Source organism: Euleptes europaea, chromosome 16 (assembly GCF_029931775.1).
Source record: "Euleptes europaea isolate rEulEur1 chromosome 16, rEulEur1.hap1, whole genome shotgun sequence".
In the NCBI taxonomy this organism is placed as follows: Eukaryota; Metazoa; Chordata; class Lepidosauria; order Squamata; family Sphaerodactylidae; genus Euleptes; species Euleptes europaea.
This window is the reverse complement of record NC_079327.1, coordinates 46231933-46246989: the sequence shown is the minus strand read 5'-3', so window position 1 is coordinate 46246989 and position 15057 is coordinate 46231933. Positions and strand designations below refer to the sequence as shown.

Genomic DNA, 15057 nt, shown 5'->3' with positions numbered 1-15057 from the left:
ATCCCCCATGTCTTTTGTATATCTTATACAATTGAAACACCCCATGACTCCAAGATACTACAAAGCCCCACCATGCTCTTACTTCCTCACTGTGCGTCCCATAGATAACATAGCTGCTCACTGTTTCATGTGTTGCTCCAGGACCTTAATTTCCCAACATCAAAACATACACATGCACAATTCTTGCAGTGGAAGAAATACTGGGATTTGCTTTGAAGCCTGCTAAATTGGTAAGGAGGATTTTTAAAAATTTAATTTACTCCATCTGTAACTTTACTGTATTATAGATTGCAGTTTACATAGCTACTGGCACCAGGGTTGCCAACCTCCAGGTGGTAACTGGAGATCTCCTGCTATTACAACTGATCTCCAGGTGACAGGGAACAGATCACCTGGAGAAAATGGCTGCTTTGGAAAGTAGATTCTGTGGAATTATATTCCGTTGAAGTCCCTTCTCAAATCCCAGCTTCCTCAGGCTCCACCCGCAAAATCTCCAGGTATTTCCCAACCTGGAGCTGGCAACCCTAATTGGCATAATTTTTTACTTTTAGAACTGGCCAAGTTAATTATCCCACTCCATGTGTGCTACTTAGTAGTTAAATACCACCACCAGCATTCCCCAGCTTCATTTTTGAGGAAAAAATAGAAAAGTGCTAGGAAAACATATAAGGTAGAGACTAAATTATACATCCAAGAGCTGAGTAAGTTTAATGAGTTAAAGTGTATTGTTCTGACACTCCATGGCTCTTCATTTATACTAGATTTATAATGGGGTAATTACAATTTTTCAATTGTCTTTCCTGAGTTACAGGAAACTGTAAACAAGAGTACTATTAGCCCCTACATATACTAAATTATAAAGCCATCTTTTATAAAGTAATTACTCCAATAATTTCTGTAGATTTAAAAAAACAACATCCAGCACTCTGAAGACATTGAAGTTTTAATGTCCACATAAATATTCTTATGAGAGGCCTAGAAGAAATTAAGCTTCAGAAGAAAACTGTTCTTTCCGACATTCAAATATCAATGTTACATGTTTTATTACATCCTGGAAACAAATGAAAGTGCCACAGCCTCTCATACATTTAAATACAATATTTTACTTTCTGGTTAGTACAATTTCAAACAAAGTGCAAAGAATATACATAGGGCTAAAATCTTATACCATGATTTACAGTGCCATGTCATGCCACCATTGGCTTGCCACCTGCAACTCATGCTGTGGCTCTTTGGTCTTCACCACATGTATGGAGAAGAAAAGCACCTGCTTTAATTCCATTTTACCAGTCAGTTTTCCCATATGGAAGACTGCAAGCAATATCAGGATTCTGCCATCTTAATGCAGATGCTTTTCTCCCATTAACAGCAGTGGGGAAAGTTAAGCGCCCATATGTTTTATGGTTTCATTGTTTGATATATTTAAGCCATTACCTCCAGAGAAAAAGGCCTATAACAAAGTTGTCAAATTTTGTATTTTGTTTGTTATCAGTTTCACTGCATCTAGTAGTAGCTGAGCAAAATTCATATTGTTACAGTCACACTTCGATTCACATTCAGTTCCCTTTTATTACAAGTATAGTACTGCACTTTATATCACAAATGTATAAAAATATGGCAGATAGTGTCATAACAATACTTTTCTTTTAAATGAGTATAGTTTAAAAAAGACAATTATGTACCACTTTATATATATATATATATATATTCATTTATGTGTGTGTATGTATGTATGTATATAATAAAATACTCCTAATGCAATATGTTAGTTTTTATAGAAACTATTGTCGCTGTTGCACTGCATCACAATGTTTCAAATGGCTCAAAATACCTTTACATTGTAACATAAGATATGATTATAACAATACGATAATAGATCATAAATAAATGTTACAAATTCTATCAAATATGGAAGTTTAAAAAACAAATAAAAGACATACAACTGAACTTTAAACCCCTATTAGGGATACAAGTGTATCACATAAACCCCACATTAAAAAAAATTAAATCTAGGCAGCAAGGATTTTCCTAAGGGCATAGGTCTAAAGACATTTCTTTTAACCACCAAAAGTGCCTATACAGCTTTCAGACAGATATGTGCACTAAGCTGGAATGTAAATTAAGAGAAAAGGGCAATAAGTTCATTCTCCCTGAAGTGCACATTCTGTTGTCATGGGATTAGATGAATGGCAATTAAATAAAGTTCATTTCACCGTATGATCTCTACTGATGTGGTACCGGACAGTAGCTCGATGTATTCAATATTGCACACACCTTTTATAAAGCTGGTCTTTCAGTCACTAACACGATCACCAGTACCACCATACCCCTTGATAAATCCCTGCAATAGTGTTTCTAGGGGTATTATTACAAGGCAGTCTCTTTTAGATCATTCAGGTTTGGCATTCGAGATCGATTTGTTCGGTTGTACGTATGCCCATTCTGCCCACTCTTAGAAGGCATTTGATCAGGGTATGAAGTCCCATCACTGGCACTCCTGTTCACTGGGGAAACATGCCAGCTTGGTTCCATCTGGCTTGGGATCTGGAGTGTTGTTCTGCCTTTTGAATGGGACTCTTGACGTATGTTGCTGCTGGTGGAACCCTGATTTATAGGATGAATCCGAACTTCAGAAAAGGAAGTTTTTGCTGGCTGACTTGGTAAAGGCTGGAATCGGGGTTCAGAAGAAATTGAATGATTTGACGATGAGGAAAGATGTAACAGTTTGCGAAGAGATTTTAAAGGCTGGCTCTGAAACAAAAAGAATGAGCCAAATAATGAACAAGTACTGAACAATGCCTGCATTGTTGTCATATTGTTATTAAAAATGGTGTGGTTGTTTTTAATCCACTTTCTGGTTTTCAAGTGCACAAGTATCCTAACTTCTTTATCATAACTTGGAAGCTTCACATGTACACAAATTTGACTTTCGATCATCTTTAAGCAAAATGCATTGTTTCCTTGCTGAATATTCTCTGCTTTCTACAAAATGACTTAATTTTGATGTAAAGAACACAATTTTTCCTTCAGTTATTTGTTTCATTTATTAAAATATTTACATTTTGCCTTTCAAGGTGGCATATAATTCTTAGAACTAAAAACATATGAGATATAGTAAAAACTTATTTACCCACCTCAAGAACATACATGCTTCTTAAACAAAAATAAAAAAAAACTTGCAAGTAAAATGCCTTTACAGCACCTCCCCAAAGGTAGCATTCTCAGAACTGTTACTTGTTCCACATACAGGGCCTGCTAGACAGGGCATGCATTAGGGGTTTCAATGTATGGATGAAAAATAGTGCAGAGAGAAAGAGTTTAATTAGTTGGGCCCTGGAGAACTTTCTAGTACAATCCAAACCTGTACAAAAGAGATGGGTTCCATCTGAACCAAAGGGGAACCATGCTGGTGGCACTTAATATCGAGAAGGCGGCAGAGCAGTTTAAACTAACTCCTGCAGGAAAGTCAGCAGGAACTGGGGAGTCTCCAGTTCAGGAAAACCCATCCAGAGAGGATGATGGAGGAAACACTTGTGATAATATTTGTGTATCAAAAAGGGCCTAAAGTCAAATAAATTAGAAAACATAAGGAGAATATATTTCCTTATGGAATGAGTGTGAGGGAAAAATCAGGCCAATTTATTTTAGAGTTCAATTCAGAGTGCTGATTATAACCTTTAAATCCTTTCATGACCTACCACCTGTATATCTGAAGGACGATGTCTACCCACTTGTTCTTGTGTACTAACTACGGTCTTGTCCTTGCCGCCTTCTAGTTCCTATGCCATAGGTTCACCAACACGGTGATAGAGGTTTATAAAATTATGCATGGGTAAATAAAGTAGATAGCACTTTCCCTCTCTCTTCCATAATACTAGAATTTGAGGAACCCAGTAAAGCTGATGGACGACAGATTCCAGACTGACAAAAAATACTTTTTTTGTGTCTCAACAAATAGATATTGTATACTGGTGGACTCAGTGATAGCCATGAGTGTAGCTGGCTTTAAAGAGGATTAGTCAAATTCATGGAGGATAGGGTCCATCCGCAGCTACTAGCCATGTCACCATGGGAACCTTTACATTCAGAGATAGTTAGCCGGGGTGGAGTAGTGCTAGTCCCACCTACATCACAGGGTGTCTGTTGTGGGGAGGGGAAGGGAAGGTGATTATAAGCCAGTTTGATTCTTCCTTAAGTGGTAGAGAATGTCGGCATATGAAAACTAACACTTCTTCTTCTTCTGAGGTAATATCAGACGAAGGCTTTGGGCCCTGTTACCTGTTCACTGGCTCTCCACTGTGTGAAACAAGATGCTGGACTACATGAAGCCCTTCTTAAAAACTTCTAATATGGCACTCCCCCTCCCCCAAGGAAGCTTGTTCTACATGAGGAACCACTATATAAAAGAAATGGTTAGTGTCAAGCGGGCAACCTTAAGCACAGGAACTAGAAGGCGGCAAGGACAAGACCGTAGTTAGTACACAAGAACAAGTGGGTAGACATCGTCCTTCAGATATACAGGTGGTAGGTCATGAAAGGATTTAAAGGTTATAATCAGCACTCTGAATTGAACTCTAAAATAAATTGGCATCTAGCCCTGGCCATAACTGAGCTGCTGTGTTCTGAACCAGCTGTAGCTTTTAGGTGGCCTTCAATGGCAGATAAACACACAGTAGTCAAGCCACAAAGTTATAAAAGCATGGATTTATGTGGCCAAGTCAGCTAAGTCTAAGAAACAAGAGTTGACAAACCAAACAGAAGAAACAAGAGTTGACAAACCTAACAGAAGAGACAAGAGTTGACAAACCAAACAGAAGGCCATCATACCAAGCTGCTTTTTAAACAGCAAGACTGGTTCCATGAGTACCTCCAAACGCAGAACCTCTCTGCAAAAGCTAAGTCCACTCCATCCAAAGGAAGTGGTTCCACTTCCTCTAATGACTTAGCCTTCCTGACCAACATTCTTTCTGGCTTGCCTAAATTCAGCTTTTTCTGCTTTAGCCAGATTTGGGATCATAGATTAAAAAAATATAGGGCTGAGTGTCATCTGTGTACTGCTGACTTCCAACTTCAAGGCTTTGGATCATCATCATCATAATCTTTTATTTAAACCCGCCCTCCCCCGGCCAAGCTGGGCTACCAACACAGTTAAACACACATAACATTTACTTAAAATATAAATAAAACAGTAAAACATATTTAAAACTTTCTAAAATCTGACGGAAGTCGGTTTCAGGTAGCCGGTTCAAGGTTGACTCAGACTTCCATCCTTCCGAGGTCGGTACAATGAGTACCCAGCTTGCTGGGGGTAAAGTGTAGATGACTGGGGAGTGCCCTGGCAAACCACCCCATAAACAAAGTCTGCCTAGTAAACGTCGGGATGTGACGTCACCCCATGGGTCAGGAATGACCCTGTGCTTGCACAGGGGACCTTTACCTTTACCTTTAAAAACCTAATAAAATCTTAGCACACTGTAATTCAGCACCCAGTTTCCTATGCAGGGAGTGATGATGGTATAGTTGGGCTTGTTGTTACAGAATCATTCCCATGCTACAAATGTAAAATCTCAGGGGGAAGGAAGGGTTTAGAATAGGATCATCACTCCAAAAATGGGAAGGAGAAAAGGGAAAAAGGGGGGAAGGAGAGAGGGAAGAAGGAAAGGGGAGGAAAGAGGGGGAAGGGGGGCAGTACTCTGATAGGCCTGGTGGAACATCTGTCTTGCAGGCCCTGCGGAAAGTAGCTAAATCCCACAGGGCCTGAGTCTCACTAGATAGAGTTCCACCAGGCTGGAACCATGGTCAAGAAGGCCCTGGCCCTAGCCGAGGAGAGATGGATACTCTTAGGGCCAGGGATCTCCAGTAGATTATTATTAGCCCGTCATAGGGCCCTCTGGGGGTTGTATAGGGAGAGGCGGTCCCGAAGTTACAGTGGTGGCCCCAAAGATGCAATCAAATTCAGCAGCCCCATGTAAAATATTGAAGAGCATGGGTTACAAAATGGAACCCTGAGACACTCCACAAGACAGTTCCCAACCAATTGATTCTGGTCTTCTGGTTGAAACTCTTTCGATCAGACAAAGAAGACTGAATGCACTGAAGAGTTACTCTGATACCAACCCCATATTCCAACCAAAGAAGAATGATGGAGTGGTCAACTGTATGAAAGGTTGCTGACAGATCTAACAATATCAACATGGAAAGCCATCTTTTGTCTAAGTGAAGACTGGCCAGCAGTGCAACCAAAGCCATCCCTATTCTGAGCCTAGGCCTGAAACCAGACTGAAATATGTAAAGGGAAGATATAACATCCAGGAATCCCTGGAGCTGCTCTGCCACAACATGCTCCATCACCTTTCCCCAAAATGACAAACTGGAAACAGGCCTCTAATTGACCATGGATGAGGTGGCTAATTAAGGATTTTAAAGAAGAGGTCTAATAACTTTTCCCTGCAAAGATTAAGGGAGAACCCCCTCAGTCAGCAAGTATTTACCAACTGCAACAGAAGTCTTGAATATTTTCCCAGTATGATTTTAAAAATCAGAATGGGCATGAATCAAGACCACAGCTGGTAGCTCTCACATGCCCAGGGACCATGTCAGCATCCATTGGCAAGATCGGTCTGAATCTGTCCACAGAAAAAGGAACAGCAGGTCCTTTTAAAACATCAACTTGGCCTTCATGTCAGAAAGGATGAGAGATACTTTATCAGCAAAGAACCTCACAAAAACATGATTTGGGACAGGGGAACTTGAAGGACCACCTCCATTCATATTGTCCAGTCTGCCAGTTAAGATCCTATTCCGAAGTGAGACTATCTTCAGAGCTGAGGAGGGGGAACAACCAGACACAGGGCTTTTCCAGTAGTGGCATCTCGCCTTTGGAATCCCTCCCCCATGAAGCTTGCTTGGTGCTTAGCTTACTTTCTTTTAGGCCCCACGCTAAAACATTCCTGTTTACCCAGGCTTTTAACCAAGTGTTTTATCCTTTAAAAGTTTTATGGTCTGCTTCAGGCCTGAAGATCATTTTATTTACATCATTTTAGGCTGCTCAGTGTGCTTTGCCATGACAGCTTTGCTTATCTGAGCAGGGCCTTCTACGTGAGCCACCCCACAAACGGGCAAAATCAACAACTGCCCATACATGTGCATTCTCTGTTATGCCCCCACCTTATGGAATGCCTGATGAGGTGAGGAAGGCTCCCACTCTCTTGGCGTTCTGCAAACTAGGCAAAACTGAATTATTCATGAGGGTTTTTCTACACAGATAAGGCTGTACTGTAACAAAATGGTTCAGAAAGAAGCTTCGGTAAAGAGTTATGGACTGTGTTCTATACTACGTTTCATGGTTCATTCAGTCTCTTTTTGTAAGTAGAATTCTATTATGCAATTTTTGCATTGTACAAACACATCATGTTAATATTTATGTTTTGCTTAAGTTCTGTTTAGATTTCTGGTGGGTTTCAAATTTCTACAAACCAAATCCTACTGCATTGTCTAATGAATGTCCTGTCAAGTTGATTGTATTTACTATCAGCTCATTTCTGAGCTTGGGGGCCAAATGGGCTTAGGAGGTGCTGTGACCCCTATGCCGGTGTCCGTGCCACTTGCACTGTGCCCCCCTGAACTGCCGTGACAGAGCGGCACTCAGATGCTGGCTCCCACCGGTGTCCTGCCAGCCCAAGTCCTCATGCCAGCATCCTGGGAGGCATTCCTGGAGCATTCCTGGGAGTGGAGCTGCCTGTAGGCAGCTTCCTAACCCCTTTCAGCTTGGAAATGCCTCTTTTAGCACCAGCGATGCTGCACCAGCTTTTTGTACAACAAATTGTTTACAACTATTATTCAATCACTTTTGTTTTAATTTTTAAACATATTTATTTTATCATTAGTTGGCTTGTAAGCAATTCAAATGAAGGAGTTTTAAATTAAAACAATACTGATTTCCAGTTAAAGATCCTCAAACAGCTAGTGAATGAACAGTTTCCACAAATCAGGTACAAATAATACACTTTATTTATTCCAGTCCTCCTATTCTGGGGCCATTCTGCTGGGCAGAATGAGATACATAGGAATTATAAATCTACCTGAGCTAAAAAAAATTAAAAAAAAGCCCCTGTGTAGCTGTTTCTCCCCTCCTGCCCCACTCGGGCTGTTGATCAGCTGACTGCTACATCTCTTCACCAGCTACATTGGTGGCATCTGTGGAAAAATGATTCTCCTGGTTTCTACTTGGGCATCCTTCACCACTGCAGATTCTACAGAATCAGAGATGAGACAGCATTCTGCTGTCCATCTTTTGCTAATCCATACTGCCTTGTCTGCCATGTGGCAGGAAGGGGAAAAGGGAAAGGGAAAAGGGGGAGAAGAAACCATACTTACTTTCTCTTCCAACTCTGTAGTGATTTAAGGTAAAGGGTTGTCTGGGTTGCAACCTAGCCGCCCTCCCTCTCTAATTCACTGAAGGATGAACCATCTGCGAAGATATCAGTGTGACCTTAAAATGGAATGAAGTAGTAACTTCACTTACATGACTTTGGATTTCTGTCATTTTGTCAGAATGCCAATCCTTTTGCCTGCTAGCTGGATGATTAGATGAGTGAATAGCTTTCTGTAATGCCAAAAGATCCTGACTATCACTTCCAGGCATCTGCAACACACACAAAAATTGGATGCTGGTAAGATTCCAAGAAGAAATGTGCTTTGCTGCCTCCCTTCTCCCTGCCACCCAGATCCAAGCAATGCAGGTGAAGCCCATTATGGCAACTGAATCGCAATATTCTTAATATCTCTTAAATAATCATAATATTTATAGATGACATGCAGGTTTGTTATAACCTCCACCCTTAAGGCATTCACATGCTGTTAGTCAAGTCACTGTAAGGAAGAGAGAGCAGTTAAATAAGTGCCTTGCAGAATTTATTCCTCATTTTAATAGCATTCCAAAGAGCTGTTAAGATCCTGAGCCACTTCCACAAAACCAAGGAAAAATGAGTTTAAAAGAATGAATACAATTTGTAGGTAAAATCTGTCTATTGTTTAACATTATACTTGCATGGCAGCCTTTTACTGGCCTTCAGCAAAAAGGAAGGAAGCTTTAGGCAAAACAAAATTAATCAGAAAAAGTTTTTTGGCAATTCAAAAAACTAATTGATGTGGGGCGGAACTGTAGCTGAAAATATCTCTGTGAATATTACTGAGCTTGCTTGGAGAGGGAGAAGATTGGCAAACAGTGTAATCCTGAAGGGGTGGCAAAAGGAGTTTAGAGCCGGCGTGACCCCTGCAGCAGAGTGCCACTTGCGCCATCCAAATGGGTACTCATACCGCCGGAGGGCCTCTTATGCTGGTGCTGAGGAGCAGTGCAGCTGCACGAGGCAGGGGTGCCGGTGGAGTCTCAGCGGCATTGTTCCTCTGGTGCGAGGGCTTGCACTGGTGCCAAAGAGGGCATTCATGAGGGCGGGGCTGAGTTTAACCAGCTCCCTGAGACCTTTTGCCCTGGGAATGCCCCCTTTTGCCGGTGCGAACTTGCGCCTGCCAAAAGGATGATGTAGCCCCATGAAATTCTATGGAGCAGTTTTACGGGGCTTGAAGGAAATCTGGTTTTTAATGCAGCTGCGCCTCTGCAAGCCAGTCAGGAGGTGGTGTGGCTGTGTGGTCCCAGGGCACCCAGCTACTACCCCCCCCCCCCTTTCAGGATTGCTCTGCCCGTGGCCTTGTATCAGGAAATAAAGCTAAAAACCTGTTCGGCTGTTAAGTAAAAAGGGCTTATTTTTTGTTCTCTCAACTAAAAGGAGCTGATCACCATGAAATATAAAGAATGTAAAGGACATTAAAATACATAATAATTATGTAGAAAATCTAGTTAATAATGATTGTTTCTGAAACCAAACTATTTTTTTCATTTGTGGAAATGGCTCAGGATTCTTAACTTCTATGAAGAGACTGTGACCCCCCATGGAAAAAAAATACATGCTGCTGTGGTCAGTGAAAAATTGGAGTGCTTTTTCAGTGTTACCATTTTTAAATATTAATACCATAGGTAGAGTGACTACAGGAATCTTTTTCAAAGAAGAGCTATGCTTTAAGTGATTCTTTGAATTAAAAAGAGGAAAGAGAGATTTCTTGATGCTTGGGTTCTCCGCCTTGGTGGATTCTGTCTGTAATATAAGATACAAAAACTAATTGCATAAATAATTCTGATTCAGGAAAACTACCCTTGCCTCTTAACCTGCACATATACTAATAGGTAGTTATTTTCATACCATATCTGCCTTTTCTTAACTATGGCAAGATCAGATTAAGTGTTCTGCTGAATCACAACCCTTTATTACAAACACTATCTCTACTCCCATTGTATTTCAAGAACATATATGTTAAAGTCTGGGTTTAATAAACTTAATTTGTTTTTTATGGCTTTTTGGTCAATCATATGAGCTATGGCTATGGACTCATCATCACCCTGCAAACGGGCAAGAACAATAATTGCCTGTACACGTCCCTTCCCTGTAGTGTCCCCACCCCCCCAGAATGGCCTGCCTGAGAAGATCAGGAAGGCTCCTACATAGCTGGCATTTTGCAAACTATGTGAAACAGAATTATTCAGGAGGGCATTTTTATAAAGGAAAAAGGGTTACATCATAATCGACTGGTCCAGCAAAAAGCATTGTGTTTCTCTTCATGCAATACCATGAAATGTATTGTTTAACATGTCATAATTAATACTTAAGCTTTGTTCATATGATAGCTCTGTTTCAAATTTCTGCAATTCTAGTCCTATAACACTGTTTTATTAGTTGTATGATCCTATTGATTGCATTGTTGTATGATTGCATTAGTTGTATGATCCTATTGATTGCATTGATTTACATTGTACAATCCACCTTGACTATCAGTGAGAAAGGCAGACTATTATCATATTATCATAAATAAGTAAAATAAATATGTGATTTTAGATGCAACAGAAGTGCTTGTGTATAAAATTTACTTTCACAAAGTGGGATTTTAGGGCCTTAAAAATGACAGATTGGGTCCAAACTTGTGAAATAACTTTGAAAAAGGTTTATGTACATGAAAATAATCAAATAAGTAATTAAGAAATTGTACACATTTGAAGAATCATTCTTTCCCATCTGTCAATGAAAATCTATGACAGAACAACCTTTAGGGCATCCAGAGTCATTTCTGAATTATATCAGTCTGTAGAAAGGCATTTGGATGAAACTGAAGACATATCAAGGGCCATGTACAATGTCTGGAGCAAGTGAAAAATGTAGCTACATTATATCGCTAAGCACAAATTCCTATTTTAAATAAAATGACCCAAGAAAATAGCTCTGCTAATAGGAATTCCCAACTGTGTAAAATTCCCACTGCCTGGATACCTTGGAAGAAATTTAATAGATTGATAGTATGAAGAGCTTGAAGATCTAGTAAGATCTTGCTAATGACAACCTAGTTGTCTTGCTCTTTAAGATCTACAACAGACAAGTAAATGTCTTTACTTGGCAAGTACAATTCAAAAAAGTTGCTAAACCCCTAGAACAAGCAATTGCTTTAAAAATCTTAAGAAACATCTTCACATTTGGAAATGGTACCTGTTTTACAACTTTATTACACAAACAGGTAAGCACAGTTGAGTAAATAATCCAGCTCAGTAATTCTTTCCAATCCATCTCTCATATCAGTGGTAAAGGATTCAAGGGCAAACTTTTTTTGGGGGGGGGTTGTTGTGAGCCTTGAACTTAGTCTGTGAATATATATTCCCTACTTCAGTATCTTTTGTTCACAGTGTCAACTGTCAACAACTCTTTTCTTTTAAAAAACAACAACTAATTGGATATGTGCTCAAGGTAACTATGTCAGCTTGGAATAGATGAGAAAAGCAAGTGAGGAGTATTTGGGTTTAGTGTTCACTGAAATGAAGCACTCTATTGTAATGACTAATCCACTCCAATTCTATTGCCGTCAACTTGAACTAGTGAACCTGTAGTAGCATTCTATGTACGAATATATTGCATATCAGCTGCACTCTCATCACAGTGGTCTTTAACAATACTTTGGTATTTTGGTTTGTACTAACTAGATGGCTCTGATGTGGTAGAGAAGTCCAACTCACAAACAGCCTCCAATCCTACATGTGTCACATCACCTCTGTTCCCATTTCTGTGTTATATAACAAATATGCACAATGTATCTAACCCTGGGGACAGTGGCATCAGTCTATGGTGTCACTAACACAACAGCTTGGGTTGAGTCAAGGTTAACAGCGCTAGTCAGTAGAGCAGCTCATAATATCATACTATGAAGTTGTGGTATTACTGACACTTACATAAGGTTAAGGCAAACTTCAGTTCAATTTTCTTGACCATTCAGGCAGCAGCTTTCTTAGAAAAAGACCTATTTGAATGCTGCCTGTTTGTCTTACTAATTTCCTACTAATACACTTATGCACACATTTTCACACTCATGACTACACTGCATAATGGGTTTTTAGCCTTATCAACAGTTCTTCTGAAAATGAAGATATTCTGGCAAAAAGATCATAACAGAAATGCAAGTTAAACAGAAAAATTGTTTTTAATACGAGAATGTAAATATCACAGCAACAGATAACATTAATTCATGTCAGCATCACTTTAAGCACATTCATTAAAAGCATGGTGGATTTCATAACAGCTAAGTATTCTGAAATTATGAAGCATAATAATATGCATTATGTATTCTGTTTTATCCAAACATTGGCAGCAGTTGAGATGATCTAATAATCAAACAAAAAAAAGGTTAAATGGAGTTTCATTATAACTGTGTCCATGATTGTGACTTGAAAGGGGAGTCCAGTATGCTAAAGAATGAACTGGCAAAATTTATATACATTACTTTTATAATTAAGAAATATAATCAGTCTCTTGAGATCCAATTTTCTGTATGATTCCGGAAAACATGATAATGCTATAAAGAATGAATACTGAGTTAAATATTGCATGCTACTAATAAATTTGTTCTTTAACTCTAAAGGCCAGTAGCGTATGTGCATCTACACAGGCAGATACACACAAGCTGCATTCAGATGTTACAACATACCTGTTTGTCCAGGACTGTCAAAAACATGGCTTAATTCCAATTTAGAGTCTCAGATTTTGGGGAAGAAACAAACTCTAATCTGCCCAAGAGCCTGCATTTGTATGTTACAGCAAATTGGCATCTGACTGAAGGCTTCAACAGTAGGAAACCCCCAAGCATGCTCTGTGAACCAAATGGGGCATTGGGGCAGAAGACAGAATACCCGAGCTTGGCAACAAGCTACATTAATGCCCCTCATAGACAAACCAGAGGTTAGTTGCGCTGCCTGAATGCAATCACATACTTAGCATGCTTTGTCAGATAATTGATTCACTCTGCAAAAGAACTAAATTAATCCACTGGTGGTGGAAAGTGCCGACAAGCTGCAGCCGATTTACAGCAAAGGTAGTTTGCCATTGCTTGCCTTTGTGTGGCAACCCTAGACTTCCCTTGGTGGTCTCCCATCCAAGTACTAACCAGGACCAACCGTGCTTAGTTTCTGAGATCTGATGAGATCAGGGTGGTGTGGACCATTTGGGTTAAGACAAATTCATCTACTATTCAGTAACATTTTTATAGAACTGCTCTATTAATGTCCTACTTGTCTCATTTCAAGCATTTGTATAAATGAGTATCAGACAGATTAAACCATATTAAAATATATTACCTAAAAGAATGTCTCGATTCTTAGGCTAGCCATATAGCTACATATCCCAGCTTCCTGAGGTCAACAGCAGTATCCTTTAAGATCCCCAGGCTTAATTCAGACATCATGAGAATATACTTGTTTAACTGGTTCCATTTCCCTACGCTCTGCTGCACGTGTGACCTTCATACTAGTGCTTTAATTGTTTTATCGCTGAATGACTTATTTTATTTTTGTGTAAGCTGACCTGAGTCTTATGAAAATGGTCAGGACACAAATCCAACATATAATTAAAAAACCAAAAAAAATAAGCTTATAGGTAATCTTCAACACATTTGCTGAAGAAGTTAATCTGCTTTGCCAATATTATGCATGGAATAATGCCACAGGAACTTGTCTGCAGATGATACACTCCATACTGACTGGCATCATTATTTGAGATAAGATTCTGGTGTAACTCTTACGTCCTGTCTTAACTATTAGCATGCTAGTACATCAGCCTGAAAGTCAGACTGTCAGAAGGCTATATTAGAAATACTAGGCAAAATTAAATTCCTAGATTTAAAAAGTTATGACAAAATAGTGGAAAAAATCTAAAACTGCAGTTCTACCAAAAAAAGAAAAGAGAGGAATATACACACTCATTTTAGGAAACAAAGCTACTTACGGACTGAGACTTCTTTTTTTTCTTTTTTATTGCCTTGAAAAAACCTTGCTTTTCTTTTTCTTTTAGTTGTTCAGAATGAGCATTTTCAGGACTTTTCCTAAACATGGGGGGGGGGAGGGGGAGAGAATTAAAATGTTGTAAGATAGCACTTTGCACAGACATTATGCTAAGCCTCAAGGGGGAAATCCACCAACCCTTTTAGACAGTAAACCCTCAGGAAGCTCTAAAATACATAAAGTTTGCTTCAAATAGGGGAGAATTTATAACAGGTGTTAATGTTCATGAAAACATTCAGGGATGCTTGCCAGAATACACAGTGAGTTCAGATAGGTTTGCCAAACCACTGGGGCCATAATAGGCCTTGGTAAAGATATCTGGGAAAAAGCACAGATTGATAGCACTGGCCTGTGCCTGGGCTCAAAGTCTACACCAATTGCATTCTACCTGCTGCTAGGTTTGCTGCCAAGAAGCCATCCTTTAGAGAAGTGCTACTTGAACTGTGCTGGCTGCCAGCATCACCCCACACTGTCTATTTATTTTATTTTATACCTGGTTTTCCCCCCCAAGGTGATCCAAAGTGGCTAACATCATTCTAACCTACATTTTATTCTCACAACAACCTTGTGAAGTAGGTTAGGCATATATTCTGGCCAAAGGACACCCAGCAAGCTTCCATGGGTCTGGGTCTCCA

The 15057-nt window shown here is 39.6% G+C and overlaps 1 protein-coding gene across 2 annotated transcripts in view; it reads right to left on the bottom strand.

Annotated features, from left to right (window-relative positions):
- Nucleotides 1–1399: 1399 nt before the first annotated feature.
- CDKL5 (cyclin dependent kinase like 5) overlaps nt 1400–15057 on the bottom strand; it is a 57629-nt gene continuing 43971 nt past the window's right edge. Inside the window, exons 14-17 of one of the 2 annotated variants that reach the window (XM_056861759.1) lie at nt 14367–14463; nt 10029–10151; nt 8525–8644; nt 1400–2751 (exon numbers count right to left, since the gene is read on the bottom strand). In XM_056861759.1, coding sequence (XP_056717737.1) covers nt 2368–2751; nt 8525–8644; nt 10029–10151; nt 14367–14463 — 724 coding nt within the window. In that variant the 3' untranslated portion in view covers nt 1400–2367. The remainder of the gene's footprint in view (nt 2752–8524; nt 8645–10028; nt 10152–14366; nt 14464–15057) is intronic. The other variant, XM_056861760.1, reaches the window with a different exon arrangement.